The sequence below is a fragment of the Elephas maximus genome, chromosome 1 (assembly GCF_024166365.1).
Source record: "Elephas maximus indicus isolate mEleMax1 chromosome 1, mEleMax1 primary haplotype, whole genome shotgun sequence".
Classification (NCBI taxonomy): Eukaryota; Metazoa; Chordata; class Mammalia; order Proboscidea; family Elephantidae; genus Elephas; species Elephas maximus.
In genome coordinates, this window is record NC_064819.1 from 2,840,247 (window position 1) to 2,859,116 (window position 18,870).

An 18,870-nucleotide genomic window follows, 5' to 3' on the forward strand; every position below is an offset into this window, starting at 1 on the left:
AGAAGAAGTGTGCTTACAATTAGAAAGATGTGGCCAACTACCACACTACTTCCTGTTTAGGGAAAGCAGTGTTTTTTTTGGTTGCTTCCCCCTACTTCACGTTTTTGGTGAAGGGTGGCTCTGTTCCACATGGATGAGCTTTGGAGCAGGGCACTTGCCCAGATCATTTGATTCTTGAGTTGTTTCCCTAACAGTCACATTTAAAACTCTTTATCAACTAATAATACAAGAGATTCTATCACTCCTTTCTCCTGCTCATGCCTAAAAGAAAGAAAAAAAACAATGGCACACTGAAATCAATAACCGAGGCAACAAGTAGGCTTCCAGGTGGCCTCACAGTTCACAGAGAGGCACAGCCCAGCACAGAGACTCTTTTAGCTTTAGAGGTAGCCTTCTCGTGTCTTTTGTAATTTCCGAAAAGGAATCCAAGTATGTATGTTCTGAATTGGTGAGAAATTTTGTGTGTTAAACGTGCACATGCAAAAATTCTTTATCTTGTTTTGACAGACGCTGTATAAGAAAAGTCGGGAAGCAGAGTTCTATTTGGTAGATTCAGAGGTGCTGACACATGACGTGCCCTACCATGATTACTTCTATACCTTGAACAGATACTGTATCATCCCATCTTCAAGACAGAAATGCAGGCTCAGGTGAGCTGTCGTAAATGAGCGCGAGTCAAGGTAGGCTAGGTTATGCTCTCGTGACGTGCTAAACCTGAAATTTTAGTAGTAGCTCTATGCCACAAAGCTTTATTTCTGGCTCAAATTATATACCCAACAGTGGTGAGTGGAGGGGTGGGCTCCTCACTCAAGGCCCAAATCCAGTGAAGCCGTTGACATCTTGGCACTGCATAATCCAGAACAAGGGTCGTTTCAGCTGCCGTGGGAAGAAAGAGCTGCAGAACTGTGTGTGGGTTCACCATCCTTTAGCCAGAACTAGTCACATGACTCTCATTAATGGCAAGGGGGCTGGGAGCTCTTGGGGTTCAGCGGTAGAATTCTCGCCCTCCATGTGGGAGACCCGTGCCCCATTCCTGGCTAATTAACCTCGTGCGCAGCCACTCCCGTCTGCCAGTGACGGCTTCTGTTGCTGTGATGCTGAGCAGGTTTCGGTGGAGCTTTCAGACTCGGACAAAGGCCTGGAATCTTCCAAAAATCAGCCAGTGAAAACCATATGGATCACAACATCCCAGTCCACAACCTATTGTGGAGATGGCCTGAGACTGGCAGCGTTTTGTTGTTGTGTATGGAGTCACCATGGGTTGGAGGCTGCATCAACATCAGCTAACAACAGCATGGTGGGCAGTAAGCACGCCTGCTGCCATGGAAGTTGTTGGCGCATTAAAGATAGTGATGGGCTATCATATGCTTGGCCGAGTCCAACTTATTTAGTTACTTTCAGCTAATTTACCATCACTGGTGGTACAGTGGTTAAGATCTCAGCTGTTAACCTAAAAGTCAGCAGTTCGAATCCACCAGTTGCTCCTTGAAAACCCTGTGGGGCAGTTCTACTCTCTCCCATAAGATTGCTATGAGTCGGAATTGACTCAACAGCAATGGTTTTTTTTTAGGGATTTTTCATACAAGGCATTTAGAAAATTTAGAATTTATTTTGAAGCTTTATTGCTATTTAGGTAAAAAATAAATCAAGGAAGGAAGCACTAGTAAATACAGAAAGGAAAGAAAGAAAATGCCAATTTTTAGAAGGAAAAGTTGATGAAATTATTAAAGCACCAAATACTTTTTTGAAGATGTCGTCAGCAAACGAATTTTCTTTGGAATCTCCATGACGTTCAATCTTTGTGGTTTTCCACTGAATACAATCTTACACTTAATTGCAATATTCATGTAACTCAGGTCTCTTCCTTAAATCTGTATTCTTAATGCATACATCACCTTTTTTCCTTCTTATCCGATTAGAGTTTCCACAGATCTGAAATACAGAAAACAGCCCTGGGGCCTCGTCAAATCTTTAATTGAGAAGACTTCGTGGAGGTCACTGGAGGATTATTTCAAACAGCTTGGTTTGTCATTTTTTTGTATTTATCTGCTTTTGTAAAGATGGCATTTCTTAACACAATGGATATTCATTTGGATTCGTAGCAGAAACTGGTGGGTGATGTTGGAATGACTCGCACTGAAGGCATTCCAGCTATCACACCTGCTCTACCACCTGAGGAACTTCTGAACTTTACAGCTTTGTGTATCTACCAAATACTTGTGTAATGCTTATTATAGGCCTGGCATTATGCCATCTCCATTATAAATATTAATTCATTCCATACTAATACAGCCTCTGAGGTAGGGAGGTTCCCCGCCCCCCCCCCCATTTTAATAAAGAGGAAATTGAGACAGAGATGTTACATGACTTGCCCAAGATCACATAGCAAGGAGCTGTCACATTGCCTGCCTCTGCAGCCAGCCAGGGAAGCTGACTCAGGGAGGGACCACAGAACCTGATCTTAAGTTTATATTTGTGTTCCCTAAGCTTTGAAATGCCTGCAGGCCCACACTTCCCTTCCTGGATGCTGCCCACTAGCAATGCATTATGTACACGTATGGACTTGGTGGAGACGGGAGCTGCCCACATAGTCTCATGTGTCTACTTGAGCCAAGAAGCTTAGTCCTTATCATTTTCTATCCCATAGTACAGTCTAATCCCTGTCTGAAGAGTTGGCTTTGGGAATGGTTCCTGTCTTGGGCTAACAGATGGTCTGGGGACCATGACCTCTGGGGTCCCTCTAGTCTCAGACCATTAAGTCTGGTCTTTTTACTAGAATTTGGGGTCTGCACCCTACTGCTCTCCTGCTCCCTCAGAGGTTCTCTGTTGTGTTCCCTGTCAGGGCAGTCATCGGTTGTAGCCGGGCACCATCTAGTTCTTCTGGTCTCAGGCTGATGTAGTCTCTGGTTTATGTTTGGATATTCCTTAAAATATACATTATGAAAAAAATATGTACATACATAAACATTTTTTTAAAGAAAAGCTGCTGGTTGGTCAACTCAGGGTCGTCTAAGGCCTTCTTTTCCTTGCTTTTCTCCCTTTGGCAATTTCGTTATTAAACTCCTAATCAGAACCAGAGAAAATGAAACTCAAAAATTAGTTTGTCCACTGGATAATGAGCTTCTAATAAAAAAAGCCTGGTGAAGGAAAAGGTTGAAACAAATGACAAAAATGAGGTTTTTAGGTTGTTCGCAGATTTTCTTTACTGGTGCTTCCTCCTGTCAAACCCTCATTGGAAATGAGAGCTGAGCCGTGCTGCTCCCTTCTCTGAGATTGATGCCCAAGCACCACGACCTACCTTGGAATTCTTCTAATGCCCCAGTGTATGCGGGCAGCCTGTTGTTTCCATAACTGACATAGTTGCATTAATATTTAATGTGGCACATGGCACATTTACTCTAATGATTCCATCATTTATTAGTACAGTTCATTCTTCCTAGAAAAATGAAGCCCCATTACGGGGTCATTATACTCTCTAAGGCTTTTTAGTAATGGTAAGGTTTGAATTTAGGCCATAAGAACCTAAGGAATAGTTAAAGGAAGTTACCAAGGCTTAAGAAAACAAAACAAAACAAAACAAGAAATAAGACAACAGCCAAACGGTCTTGTATCTTGTAGTTGAGAAGGTATTCCCCCGTCTAAATATTCTTTTTTTTATCCCCTTATTAGAGTCAGATTTGTTAATGGAAGAATCTACATTAAGCCAGTCCATTGAAGACCCTGGAAAACTTAGTGGCGCCCGAAGGAGAAGGAGAACATTCAACATAACAGCTGAAGTACCTCCTAAACTTTCTTCTCCGCGCTCTTCTGGAGATGTGGGCTTAGATGTCAAAGGGGATGTTACAGGTAGCTGTGAAACAGATAAAAGATGCTTAGTTTAGTTTTATGTGGCAGAATGTGCCCTTGTATATAAGAGAAGATAATTAGGGGGTCTCTCTTTCTCCCTTCCATTTTTGATAATGCTTATCAAACTGTAAGCTCCTGAAAGATAACTAATACATAAATCTAAAACAGCTGTAACAAATGGCAGATGTTAGACCCATGGAAGTATTTTATTTGGCCCACAGGGTATTTTAAAAATTGGGCATTTTTTTCTTTTTTTAATTTTTGTTGTGTTTTAAGTGAAAGTTTACATATCAAGTCAGCCTCGCATATAAAAATTTATGTACACCTTGCTATATACTCCTAGTTGCTCTCCCCCTAATAAGAGAGCACACTCCTTCTCTCCACCCTCTATTTCCGTGTCCATTCAGCCAGCTCCTGTCCTCCTCTGCCTTCTCATCTCCCCTCCAGGCAAGAGCTGCCCACATAGTCTTATGTGTCTAACTTGATCCAAGAAGCTCACTCCTCAACAGTATCATTTTCTATCTTATAGTCCAGTCCAATCCCTGTCTGAAGAGTTGGCTTTGGGAATGGTTCCTGTCCTGTGAGGACAGTCATCAGTTGTAGCCAGACAGCATCTAGTTCTTCTGGTCTCAGGCTGATGTAGTCTCTGATTTACGTGGCCCATTCTATCTCTTGGGCTCATAATTACCTTGTGTCTTTGGTGTTCTATGCTCTCCTTTGCTCCAGGTGGGTTGAGACCAATTGATGCATCATAGGTGGCCTCTTGCTAGCGTTTAAGACCCCAGACACCACTCTCCAAAGTAGAAAAATTGGGCATTTTTATGTAAAAAAATCAGATCTGACAGCCCTGGATCCAAATCCCCTTATTGCAACAGTGGGCTGGAGCTTCATAGTAGCTGCCCAGGAGACTGGGTGTGGCCCCCACTCCTCACAGCCCCCGCCATTCTCCCCTGCTCCTCGACTGCCTCAGTCATGTATGCTGCCTGCCAGCACCGGCGCACAGTTGATACCTATCTTTGAGTTGGCCACAGTGATTGTATGCTTTCAATCTTAGGCTGGCAGGGCCAGCCCAGCAAAATTGCAGAGATGGAATTTGACTTTGATTGTCCCCACTCTTCACTGTTGAAGATACCTTGCCTCTACTGTTATTCTCTCCCTCTCAGAGATGTAATTATTCTTAAATCCCCTTCCAGGACTTACACTTATTGTGAATATGTGTATCCATTATTTAAGGTTAATGGGCCTTTAATTTTGAAATTTAAAAGTTTGGGCATCAGGGAACAGGTGAGGGCGATGCTTTTGCTTTTCAAAGAGAGAAGCATTTGACATACACCCAACGCAAATATTATTTACAGAGGTACTACTTAGCTAGAGTTGGTGTATGCTGTATTAAATTGCTTAGAGTAAACTGACTTGTAGCGTAGGCCAGATGCGAAGGATTGAGGTAGATTTTACTTCCTCAGGTTTGTTTCATACCACTCAAGACACCAGCAATCAAAAAAGGGGTGCAGGGAATTCACCCCAGATCCCTTTGTCCTTACAAGTAATTATTTTAAAAGTTCTTTTCCAGTTCTTTTGAAACAAATACTAAATTAACAGTTTTAACCAAAATCCTGATTCTAATACGCTAATGCTGGCTTTTTTTTTTTTTTTTAGGAAAGAAAAAAGAAATGGAAAGCTATAATACCACTCTTATTGTGGTGATGAGTATTTCGTAAGTATTTGTTTTGAATGCTTATTTTGTTAGTGCATTTATCTTTTAACTAGTTTCAAAAAAGATTTGAATGAAATTATATATTGCTGTGTAGAAATTGCCAATATTTAGGCATTTTTTTTCAATCTGGTAGTTTTTGTGTATGAACTGTTTTCAGAATAATTAAATTTGAGGCAATCCAAAGTGCACATTCAATAAATGTCTTTATTTTTAGAATAATCTGATTTCTACCATAGGTTTTTTATGAGAAGTTCGATAAATTTAAAGGGAATATATATATATATATATATATATATATGAAACCTGTTGCCATGGAGTCAATTTCAACAAGTAGCAACCCAATAGGACAGAGTAGAACTGCCCACCTTTTGTTTGCTTAGCAGCCGATCTGTTAACCACTGTGCCTCCAGGGCTCCATTTATATATATAGGCCAATGAAATCCCAATAATAGTATTTTATTCCATTTGATTGGAACAGTGGTTCTTATCCTTTACTGTGCAAATCACTTGGGGAGCTTGCTAAAATGCAAATTCCCAGGCCCCAGTCCCAGAGGCTGATTTAGTAGGTCTTCAGTAGGGATTAGGAATCAGTTTTTAAAATATAGAAACCCTGGTGGCGTAGTGGCTAAGTACTATGGCTGCTAAGCAAGAGATCGGCAGTTCAAATCCACCAGACGCTCCTTGGAGACTCTATGGGGCAGTTCCACTCTGTCCTATAGGGTCACTATTAGTCAGAATGGACTTGAGGGCAGTGGGTTTGGGGTTTTTTTTTTTTTTTTGGTTATTTAAAACATACACCCCAGGCCATTCTGAGGAAGTCACCTAGGACTACATAGTGAGAATACTGGGGCACTTAGTCTGAATCAGAGTATTCTATAGGAATCTACCCAACCAGTCGTATTTAGACTACTAATATCTGCATGACTCTATTTGAATATTGAAATAGTCCATTAGATTCTGTTGAATTGTTTCTGACTTGGTGATATACTCTGGTTTTTAGAATAAAGCTTTTATATCAGCTGTTTTTCCTAGTCGTAGATTTCAGAATATAGAAAATGTTTGATTTCCTTTTAGTTTTTGAAAAGGTTTTAATATCTTGATTAAATAGGCTTGCTGTGACAGTCTTGTAGTATATATTATTTGTGATCATTTGCATTACTTGCAGAAAATTTAACTCAAATGTTGAAATGTTAATCTATACCCCATTTCACCACCACTTATCTGTCAGTTAGTCCTACTGTGGTGGCTTGCATGTTTCTGTGAGGCTAGAAGCTGTGCTGCTGGTATTTCAAATACCAGCAGGGTCACCCATGATGGACAGCTTTCAGTGGAGCTTCCAGACGAAGACAGACTAAGAAGAAGGACCTGGCAGTCTAATTCTGAAAAAATTGGCCAGCAAAAATTTTATGAATAGAAGCAGAACATTGCCTGATAAAGTGACAGAAGATGAGCCCCTTGGGTTGGAAGGCATTCAAAACACAACTGGGGAAGACCTGCTTCCTCAAAATAGACTTGATCTTAATGATATGGATGGAGTCAAGCTTTTGGGACCTTCCTTTGCTGATGTGCCATGACTCAAAATAAGAAGAAACAACTGCAAACACCCATTTATAACTGCAACATGGCATTAACGAATTAACGAATCTAGGAAAACTGGAAGTTGTCAAAATGAAGTGGAATGCTTGAAGATAGATAGCCCAGGCATTAGTGAGCTGAAGTGGACTGGCGTTGGCCCTTTTGAATTGGACAGTCACGTGGTCTGCTATGGTCCGCTGTGGTCTGCTATGGTTGCTGTGCCAGGAGTGAACAACTGAAGAGGAACAGTGTCAAGTTCATTGTCAAAAAGAACATTTCAAGATCTCTACTGAAATACAGCGCTGTCAGTGATAGGATACAATGTCAGGGGAGGAAGGAAGACCAGTTAATGTGACTATTCTTCAAAGTTACGCACCAACCACTAATGCCAAAGATGAAGAAACTGAAGATTTTTACCAACTTCTGTGGTCTGAAATTGATCAAACATGCAATCAAGATGCATTCATAATTACTGGTAATTGGAATGTGAAAGTTGGAAACAAAGAAGAAGAATCAGTAGTTGGGAAATATGACATTAGTGATAGAAAAGATGCCAGAGAGCACATGATAGAATTTTGCAGGGCCAACAACTTATTCATTGGAAATACCTTTTTTCAACAACATAAACAGCAACTATACATGTGGACCTTGCCAGAAGGAATGCACAGGAATCGAATCAACTACATCTGTAGACAGAGATAATGAAGAAGCTCAATATCACCAGTCAGCCTTCAGCCAGGGGCCAACTGCGGGACAGACCATCAATCGCTCGTATGCAAGTTCAAGTTGAAGTTGTAGAAAATTTAAGAAGTCTACAAGAGCCAGAGTACAACCCTGAGTTTATCCCACCTGAATTCAGAGACCATCTCAAGAACAGAATTGACACACTGAATTCCAATGACTGAAGAGCAGACAAGTTGTAAAATGACATCAAGGATATCATACATGAAGAAAGCAAAAGGTCATTAAAAAGGCAGAAAAGAAAAGAAGACCAAAATGGATGTGAGAAGAGACTCTGAAACTTGCTCTTGAATACAGAGTAACTAAAATGAATGGAAGAAATGATCGAGTAAAAGAGCTGAACAAGTTTTTGAAAGGCAGCTCAAGAAGACTAAGTATTATAATGAAATGTACAAAGATCTGGAGTTAGAAAACAAAAAGAGAAGAACATGCTTGGCATTTCTCAAGGTGAAAGAACTGAAGAAAAAATTCAAGCCTCAAGTTGCAATATTGAAGGATTCTATGGGCAAAATATGAAGTGACACAGGAAGCATCAATAGACCATTGAAGGAATACACAGTGACTGTACAAAAAGAATTGATCGATGTTCAAACTTTTCAAGAGGAATCATATGATAAAAAACCGATGGTAATGAAGGAGAGAAGTCCAAGCTGCACTGAAGGCACTGGCAAAAAACAAGGCTCCAGGAATTGATGCGATACCAATTGAGACGTTTCAACAAACGGATGCAATGCTGGAAGTGCTCGCTCATCTATGCCAGGAAATTTGGAACAGCCACGTGGCCAACTGAATGAAAGAGATCCATATTCGTGCCCATTCCAAAAAAAGGGGGTCCGACTGAATGCAGAAATTATGGGACAATATCATTAATATCACATACAAGTAAAATTTTCTGAAGATAATTCAAAAATGGTTGCAGCAGTACATTGACAAGAAACTGCCAGAAATTCAAGCCGGATTCAGAAGAGGACATGGAATGAGAGATATCATGGAACCAGGGATATCACTGCTGATGTCAGATGGATCCTGGCTGAAAGCAGAGAATACCAGAAAGATGTTTACCTGTGTTTTATTGAGTATGCAAGGGCATTCGACTGTGTGTATCATAATAGATCATGGATAACATTGTGAAGAATGGAAATTCCAGAACAGTTAATTGTGCTCATGTGGAACCTGTACATAGACCAAGAAGCCGTTGTTTGAACCGGACAAGGGGATACTGCGTGGTTTAAAATCAGGAAGGGTGTGCGTTGTGTCAGGGTTGTGTCTTTTCACCATACTTGATCTGTATGCTGAGCAAATAATTTGAGACACTGGACCATATGAAGAAGAATGTGGTATCAGGATTGGAGGCAGACTCATTAACAACCTGTGACATGCAGATGGCACAACCTCGCTTGCTGAAAGCAAAGAGGACTTGCAGCACTTACTGATGAAGATCAAAGACCACAGCCTTCAGTATGGATTACACCTCAACATAGAGAAAACATAAATTTCCACAACTGGACCAATGAGCAACATCATGACAAGCGGAGAAAAGATAGAAGTTGTCAAGGATTTCATTTTACTTGGATCCATAATCAACAGCCATGGAGGCAGCAGTCAAGAAAAGAAGCGATGTACTGCATTGGGCAAATCTGCTGCAAACAAACAAAAAACCAAACCCGTTGCCGTCAAGTCAATTCCTACTCATAGCGACCCTATGCCTATTTAAAGTGTTAAAAGGTGAAGATGTCACTTTGAGGACTAAGGTGCACTTGACCCAAGCCACAGTATTTTCATTTGCCTCATATGCACATGAAAGCTGGACAACGAATAAGGAAGACCAGAGAAGAATTGATGCCTTCGAATTATGGTGTTGGTGTGGAATATTGAATATGCCACGGACGGCCAGAAGAATGAGCAAATCTGCCTTGGAAGAAGTATAGCCAGAATGCTCCTTAGAAGCAAGGATGCCAAAACTTTGTCTCACGTACTTTGGACATGTTGTCAGGAGGGACCAGTCCCTGGAGGAGAATGTCATGCTTGGTAAACCACAGGGTCAGCTAAAAAGAGGAGGACTCTCAGTGAGGTGGATTGACACAGTGGCTACTTTTTTATGGGTTCAACCATAAAAAAGTCTGTGAGGATGGCACAGGGCCAGGCAGTGTTTAGTTCTGTTGTACTTAGGGTCGATATGAGTCAGAACTGACTCAACAGCACCTAACAACAACAACAACCCCGTTTCAATGCCACGATAATTTCATAGATCTGATTTGCTTGCTACTGCCTTAGTTTTGCTTTTCTTTTTCTTATCCTCTTCTGGACTGGTAAAGTGAATACTATGTATTTTTAAGGGCAAGTAATATTTTAAGAGAAGAAATAAGTAGAAAGATATGCTACTTACATATTTGCATGTATATCTAATGAAGTATATAGTCATTCATTTGAAAGACTGTTGTGAAACCAATAAAATTCATTTAAGCATGTAACATTTGACATATAACACAGTTAACGTGTATTTGGGATGGTACTTCCCTTGTCCACGGTGAACTAAAAAAATTTTGCTGAATGGTCCTTTGTTTGTTTTCCACTGGGAGTAAAACGCACGTTGTGATCTAACTCCATACTGATCTTCATTTCTTTTTTTTTTAAATTGCTTAAGCCAAAGGAACCCAAAAATAGACCTTGAAAGCTTGTATGGTAGATTTCTAAGCTGGCGGCCACCACATCAAACCAGCTGTGATTTCTAGCAGAAAGGAGAAGTGCAAGGGACAACCCCAACTCCCTTTATATGAGGACTTCATTTTCACTCCGCTTAACGCCCACTGTTCCCCTCCACATCCACTCAATGCTTCCAGTAATGCTTTTTGCTCAGTGAAATAGGGATGATTGGTTTCAATAATAAGAGCAACTGGAAAATATCTAGATAAGGTATATTTTTAAAGCGTTCGCGTGTCTATTCTGCGTTACCAATGCTTTCGGTCTGGATCGAGTGGGTTAACCAGGCGTGCTCTGCTCTGCCTAGTTTGCTGTTGCTAGTTCTGCTGAACGTGATGCTGTTTATGAAGCTGTCCAGGATAGAACGTGCTGCTCAGTCGCTTTACCGTCCCCAGCCCCAGGAAGGGACATCTGTGAAGTAAGCCTTTTCTCCCCCCTCCAACCTGTTTTTACCACAGTATTATTTCAATAATTCTTCAGCTGGAGCAATTTTATGTCCAGTTTCAGACATTTTGCTCTCTCCTGTAGTCATAAACTGCTGGTTTTTGTTTGCTTTTTTTTAATGTTGGGTTTTATTTCAAATGTATGGGGGTGCTGAAGATTTCTGGAAATGAAAGATCAGAAAAATATCTCTCGATTTTGAAGATAGTGTTGTTCTTGCAGTTTTGCCTCTGACATGGCGTCAAGAGCAGAAAACCCTCAAAAGAACAAAGACCAGGCTCATCGTTTAAAGGGCGTGCTCCGAGACTCCATAGTGATGCTTGAACAGGTAGACAGCTCTGTGTCCCACACTGCCTAGTACCTTCCCACCAGCCTGAGTCGCTGCTGCTTCTGGCTCCGAGAGGCTGTTTTATTAGATCATTGTCTAATGAAATTCTACTCCTAGAGGAAACTACCCTGGCCGATTTCTGTGTTATGGATATTATGCATTTATATATATAACCCATTGCTATCGAGTCGATTCCCACTCACGGCAGCCCTATAGGACGGAGTAGAACTGCCTGCCCTATATTTTTCCAAGGCTGTAATCTGTATGGAAGCAGACTGCCATGTCTTTCTCTTGTGAAGTGTCTAGTGCATTTGAACTGCTGACCTTTTGGTTAGTAGCCCAGCGCTTTAACCACTGCACCACTAGGGCTCCTATATTGTGTATATGGTTGCTTTTATCTATTTGTTTATTTTGCAAAATGGGAACATGCTATACACATTGTGGGATACCCTCTCTTTTCCATTAGTAAGGTATTTTGGAGATTTTCTGTATCAGCGTGTATATGTCTCTACCTCATTCCTTTTAGTGACCCTTCTGGAGAAAATTCTAGGCTTAACAGTAAGTCTTGAGGGAGGCGTTCCTCTGCCTGTGAGGGACAAGTCCGGGCCTGTGTTTTCTGAATTCCATCCCCCCTTCATCAGCTGGGAAACCCTGGTGGTGTAGTGGTTAAGAGCTATGGCTGCTAACCAAAAGGTCGGCAGTTCGGATCCACCAGGCGCTCCTTGGAAACCCTCTGGGGCAGTTCTGCTCTGTCCTCTAGGGTCGCTATAAGTCGGATTGACTGGACCTGGGAACGGGTTTTCAGCTGCCCCGCCTGCATTCAGTTGAATCATTAGCACCCGCACAGGACCTGCTCTGTTGTCTGCTGTATGGGAACCCCACATTACTCACGCCCTTCCCCTTAGGCTGCTCTCTCTTCCCTTCACAGTCACGCTCCTTCAGAGAGCTGCCTGCTACCGCTGTCTGTAACCCACTCGCTTTTTAAAGTTTTCATTTTTACTAAAATCCTTCATTCACACAGTTTAAAGAGATAACTCGTTTTACAAGGCTTGTTCAGGAAAAAAGCAATCCCAGCACCCTCCTTTCTATCTCCTTCTCAAAGGCAATTTTCAACTCTTTCAGTTTGTTCTTTTGGTGTTTACCTCCTCTTTATAAATAACAAGTGTGTATTGATACTTCCTGACTTTTCCATTTTAAGCATTATTTTTTTTTACTTCCCATTGTAGAAGATATCAATTTGATTTTCTTTTTTTTTTTAAATTTTTATTGTGCTCTAAGTGAAAGTTTACAAATCAAGTCAGTCTCTCACACAAAAACTTATATACACCTTGCTACATACTTGATTATCTTTCTTTTCACCTACTTCTAAGCGCCCCTATCTTCCCAATGAAGTTATAGCATAATTTTGGTTAGATCAGTATTGAGTATTTACTTAATTTTGACCAAGTCTGTGACTCAGAGCTGAGTGATAAAATAAGCCATGACTGCTTTTTTTCCTATGCCTTTTTTAATCCCTAAAATTGTCTTATTATAGTGTTGATTCGTTTATCATATTATTTATGAGTACTTCATCCCCTAATTCTCCGTTGTATAAATCTGTTCTCCAGACCTTCATTCCTTTCATTATTCTATCAATGGAGCCTTCTGACGGGCTCCCGTCAGGTCCATTGCCTGGTGCACTGCTCTCATCCTGGGGCTTCCCATAGCTTCTGTCCTCTGTGTATCTGATATTCCCCGTATTTTCCTCTTTCTTGCTTTGCTTCTTCCTTTTAACAGAGTCTATCGTCCAGGACCTTCACGAGAGGATGGAGGTAAATACTTTCAGACTTCACCTGTGCGAACACTTTTTATTCTACCCTCCCTTTGATTAACGGTTGGGCTGGGAATAGAATTCTGGATTGGAGATAACTTTCCTTCAGAACTTTTAAGGCATTTTCCACTGTCTTCTGGCTTCCAGGGTTACTCCTGAGAATTCTGAAGCCATTACCATTCCTGATCCTTCAGTCTGGAAACTCATGCCCTTTAGTTCTGGCAAGTTTTCCTGACTCCTCCCTGCATTTTCTCTTTCCCGTCTGTCTGCAGCTCCTGTCATTCAGATGTCTGCCTACTATCGTACGGATTGTCTAATCTGACCTTTTCCTACTAGCTTCCGTGTCTGCCTTTTCATTCCACTTTCTGGGATATTTCCTCAACTTTATCTTCAGGTTCTTCTGCTGAGGTTTTCAGTTTTTGCTAACAAGTTTTTAATTTCAAAGAGCTATTATTTCTCTGACTTGTTTTCTTTTTAATGGGTGCAGCATCTTATTTTATCTCTCAGCATATTACTGAGAGTTAAAAAATATTTTTCTCTTCTTGTATACTCACTTCCCATCAAGATCCTTTTTTCCCCCATTTTGGTTTTATCTTTCAGGTTAGAGGGCTTCTGGTAGTCCCTGGTGGTCTGCTTATGTGGCCCAGAAGCTTTTCACATGCGGGTGGGGCTGGTCTACTTTGAACCTCCCTGTAGATTTGGCTGGGCTACTGGCTGAGAAATCCTGATATTAGGTCTTTCCCCTTGAACTGGTCAGTTTCCACAGAGAAGGCCCTTCTAATCTCCCTGATGGGTTGAGTGCTGGGTTTTAGGAGCTGAGTGAAGGAGGAGGGTCGGAGAGGGCAGGGCAGAGGGGATGACCTCAACATCCGTATACATTTTTTCGTGTAACCTCCTGTTTTTGGTATGGTGCTACTGGCCTTAACAATGTCTGGTGTCTCCCCCTGAGCTGGAGACCCTCTGTTTTCTTCTCTCCAGAAAATAAAATTCCAGCCTTTTTATTTTGGCCCCTTCCTCTTCATTCCCTTCCAGAGATTCCTGGCCCCCAAGTCTTCAGATGTTTGAGGATCCTTCAGAGTAAGTTTTGGTTTTCAGTTTTCGCTGTTAACTTAGGACTCACCTGTTTCCAGGTCTGCTCCGCAATTTGTCTGCTTTCCAGCGTCCAAAGCTGTGTTGCTGTGGCCGTCTTTCCTGTTCTCCCCACCCTTGTGGGTTGATGCTTTAAAAAATCCCTTTACTCTGCTTTTAGTGGGGTTTCAGGAAGAAGCAAAGTTGGGTGCCTGTATTCAGTCCACTCATTCTCTCTTCAGCTCACGCCTATCTGGTTTTCTTCCTTCACAATTCCACTGATATGCTCTAGGGTGGCCAGTGACCTCTGGCTAATAAAAGTAATGTACTTTTTTTTATTTTCCATCTTACAGGGTCTGCATTTGACCGAACTGACCACTTGCTCTTGAAATACCATCTTGTCTTCTTAAAACCATTAAAAAAAAAAAAACAAAACTTTATTGTGATAAAATTCACATACTCTAAAATTCACCCTTTTAAAGCGTGTGATCCAGTGGTTTTTAGTGTATTCCTCGGTTTGTACAGTCAGCAGTCATCATGAGTGTCTAATTCTAGAACATTGTCATCAATCCCAAAGGAACCTTGTACCCATTAGCAGCTACTCGTCATTCTCCCCTCCCCCCAGCTCCTGGTAGCCACTAATCCGTTTTCTGTTTCTGTGGGTTTGCCTATTCTGGATATCTCTTACAATATGTGACCGTTTGTGGTGGGCTTCTCTCACTCAGCATAATGTCAAACTACTTTTTGCTGGTTAAAACCATTTCCTCTTCCTGACCTCTTTGCGACCCAAAGCTCCTGAGCTCCGTGTAGTAGGCCCCTGGCTTCTCCTCCACGCTGTCTCTAGGTACATCGTCTCCCATAGCTTTAAATACCACAGGTGCCAGTGACTCCTAAGTCCTTACCTCTCATCCCAGACCTCTTCCCTGAGCTCCAGACTCATAGTCATTTGCATCCTTGGCATCTTCACCTGGGCTCAGCTCTGTCAGGTGTGCTCTGTCATCTAGACGCCAGCAGGCCTCCAGATCAGATCACACCTACAGGAGAACTCAGTTTCCCTCCTACACCCAAACCTAATTCTCCTCTACTCATCCCCATTGGACATGACCATCTTCCAGACAGTTCATAAAACGGGGAAGTATCTGCTTACCTATGTGATTATTTCGGTTCTGTCCTTGGAAACTGTGGGGCAGTTCTACTCTGTCCTATAGGGTCGCTATGAGTCGGAACCAACTCGACGGCACTGGGTCTGGGTTTTACCCCTCACTAGTGTAAACTCCACGAAGTCAGGGACCGTGCCTCTTCAGGTCACCATAGTATATAACCAGTGCTTTAAAAAAAAAAAAAAAAATTTTTTTTTTTTTTTTTAGCACAGTGCCCGGCATATAAGCAATAAATACTTGCCGAATGAATGAATACAAAAAAGAATGAGACAGAATTCTTGCCTTCAAGTTCCCTGCAGTTTTATTAGGGAAATCAGATGTCCATGTTTATTGTTAAAGACTATAAAAAAGTACAGAATTAAATGTCAAAGTCAGTAGTAAGGGTAATGCTTTAGGAGTTTAGAGGCAGGTGATTAAGATAAAACTCTGTGGACAGTGGGATTGGGTAAGTTTCAGAAAGGTAAAGAGGAAGATGAGCACGATAGAAACAAAGGCCTGGAGGTGAAACTTGTGTGGGGTAGTGAGGAGACCCCTGCAACTTCAGAAACCATTGAAGAAAACACAAACTTCCGCTTTGGGTGATGTTGTTAATTGACCTTTGGGGAGGTAGAGCATACAGCAGGCCATTGCAGGAAGAAGTACAGTGCCTCAGCGGATGGGAAGGGCTGTGTAGCAGCCATACCCACAGCTACACTAAGGGATCAGGCATTTTATATTCATCTTTATTTGGGCATCAGTATAAATACAATTATATTAAATGTAAATGTAAGCTTTTGGCATAAGAATAATCAGAAAAACTTAAGCAATCTGATTTTGAACATTAATTTTGTTTGCAGTTGAAGAGCTCACTTGTCATGCTTCAGAGAACCTTTGATCTACTGAATAAGAACATGACTGGCAGGGCCGTCGAAAGCTAGTGATCTTCAGGACTGAAATAGAGACACTTGGAACTAAAAGAAGTCATCTGGAAGAAAACCAAACAATGTAGGGCTTTGATCGTCATAGGGGCATTTCCATGTTTTCTCTTTATTGGTATTTCTAATACGAACATTTTTTCAGTAACATTTATGTGATAATTAGACCTGTCTGGCCTTAAGGATCCATCCTTTCACTTATACATCGTTCTAAGCTGTGAAGTTCTCCAGTGAACCGGGTTATGGAGTTGAATTTCTGAGGTGTGAGAAGAAAATGCACTCTGAACTGAATGGCACGGCCTCATTTCTCCACGCGGTTGGAGGTTGGGAAGCTTTATCATTGGTGCAGAATCAGCATTTGTCCATAGAATGCTTTCACAGTTGAGACATGTTCAAGAGGCTAAAGGAGAGGCTTAAGAAGAAACCTCCGAACATAAGAAGAAAGCCTCCAAAAACTAATCTTAAAGGATCAGTTTTCAGGCACCTATCACAACACTTCTGGGTTTGTGTGTCTTCATTTCTTTAGCAAATTGTGTCGTCAAACCTTGTGGATCTGACTGCTGCTGGTGGTCATGTGAATGGCTCTCCAGCCTGGTTATATCTTTAGGAAAGAAGAGTTGCTTTGTCTTAAGGCAGCTCTCAGAGGTAAGATGATCTTGCCTCTTTGTACATCAAATAGCAGATGAGCCAATTTAGGAAAAGGGAAATGTAGGGCTCAAAATGAAGACCTATGCTCTGAGCTTTAAAAACCAGAAGACTATGCGAAAATCTGGGCCTTTAGTGACAAATAAGGAATACTTGAACTAAGCTTGGCTTCAGCTTAGCCGTTGGTGAAAGTGAGACATCTTGCTGAAAATAATTTATGTATTACTTTTCAGTAGCCAGATACGGCACAGTCTTTATACATGTGTGTGGCTTCTTTTAGTGGGTAATGTATAAGCCAGGCATAAGCTTTAGCTCTTTCCTGACTTTGAAGTTGTCAGCAGACACGAGCTTTGGCTGTATCATAAAAAGTGTTTAGGTTTTATATCTCAATATAAGTGGTTCCTGAAAATAAGGACTTTGTGAACTGACTGGAAGTCAGATTTGTTTTCCCAAAGTTAGGAGTTAACTTAGGAAGTGTCCTCTTGAGATCCTTCTCCGGAACAAGAGAAAGATAGTGTAGAGTAACTTGTATAAAATCTTACTGTTGAAACAACTATTGCCTTTAGTTAAATGTTTCCTAATTTTCCAGAGTCACCAAGGCCCCATGGGATTGCTAAAGTTCTTTTTGAGATGCTTGTAAAGGATGAAAGTGTTGACTGGAGTGGAGGGACAGGGGGTTTCCCACCTAACCTACCCAGGTCTTCCTTTGTAAGGATTTAACTGGTGTATGGCTGTGAACGAGAGTGACTGGACTGTAAACTTGAACCTTGTTTTCTATGAAGTTCACAAAAATGATCATTGACAAGCTGAATATTTTTGTGATGTTTCCTCAGAATGAGAGATTGTACTCATAAATACCTCAAAGAAAATGACCAGATTATAAATAAAATGAAATATGTATACACAATTCAGTTAATAAAATTTAAGCCTGTTATGCAAAGTGAGTATCAATAAAAATAAAACAATCTGAGTTGTATGCACACCCATGTTCATTGCAGCATTATTCACAATAGCAAAAAAGAGGGAAACAACCTAAGTGCCCATCAACAGATGAATGGATAAAATATGGAATATACACACAATGGAATACTACACAATGATAAAGAACAATGATGAATCTGTGTAACTTCTCACAACATGGATGAATCTGGAGGGCATTAAACCAGAACAAAAACCCACTGCCATCAAGTTGATTCTGACTCATAGGGATCCTATAGCACAGAGTAGAACTGCCCTATACAGTTTCCAAGGAGTGCCTGGCAGATTCGAACACTGACCTCTTGGGTAGCAGCTGTAGCATTTAACCACTATGCCCCTAGGGTTTCCAGAGGGCACTATGCTGAGTGAAATAAGTCAATCACAAAAGGACAAATACTGTATGAGACCACTATTATAAAAACTCATGGAAAGGTTTATACACGGAAAGAAACAATCTTTGATGGTTAGGAGGGAGGAGAGGGATGGAGAGGGAAAAACACTAACAATAGATAAATGGTAGCTTTGGTGAAGGGCAGGATAGTACACAATACGGGGGAAACCAGCACAACTTGTACAAGGCAAAGTCATAGAAGTTTCACAGACACATCCAAACTCCCTGAGGGACCGAATTACTGGGCTAAGGGCTGGGGACCATGGTCTTGGGGGACATGTAACTCAACTTTAATAGTTTATAAAGAAATGTTCTACACCCTACTTTGGTGAATACCGTCTGGGGTATTAAAAGCTTGTGAGCAGCTATCTAAGATACTCCACTGGTCTCACCCTGTTGGAAGCAAGGGAGAATGAAGAAAACCAAAGACACAAGTCCAAAGGACTAAGAGCCTACGACTACCACAGCCTCCACCAGACTGAGTCCAGCACAACTAGATGGTGCCCGGCTACCACCACGAACTGCTCTGGCAGCGATCACAGTAGAGGGTCCTGGACAG

The 18,870-nt window shown here is 41.4% G+C and overlaps 1 protein-coding gene across 7 annotated transcripts in view; it reads left to right on the plus strand.

The window, feature by feature from the left end:
- The window catches only part of GRAMD1C (GRAM domain containing 1C), a 118,596-nt gene extending 100,661 nt beyond the window's left edge, over window positions 1–17,935 (plus strand). For 3 of the 7 annotated variants that reach the window (XM_049876841.1, XM_049876869.1, XM_049876878.1), the window contains 7 exons: window positions 508–650; window positions 1,920–2,023; window positions 3,670–3,846; window positions 5,503–5,560; window positions 10,884–10,994; window positions 11,240–11,345; window positions 16,220–17,934. In XM_049876841.1, the coding sequence (XP_049732798.1) occupies window positions 508–650; window positions 1,920–2,023; window positions 3,670–3,846; window positions 5,503–5,560; window positions 10,884–10,994; window positions 11,240–11,345; window positions 16,220–16,300 (780 nt within the window). In that variant the 3' untranslated portion in view covers window positions 16,301–17,934. Of the gene's footprint in view, window positions 1–507; window positions 651–1,919; window positions 2,024–3,669; window positions 3,847–5,502; window positions 5,561–10,883; window positions 10,995–11,239; window positions 11,346–14,187; window positions 14,523–16,219 lie in introns of those variants that run through there. The other 4 variants (XM_049876824.1, XM_049876832.1, XM_049876851.1 and 1 more) reach the window with 4 other exon arrangements.
- The last annotated feature ends 935 nt before the right edge of the window (window positions 17,936–18,870 follow it).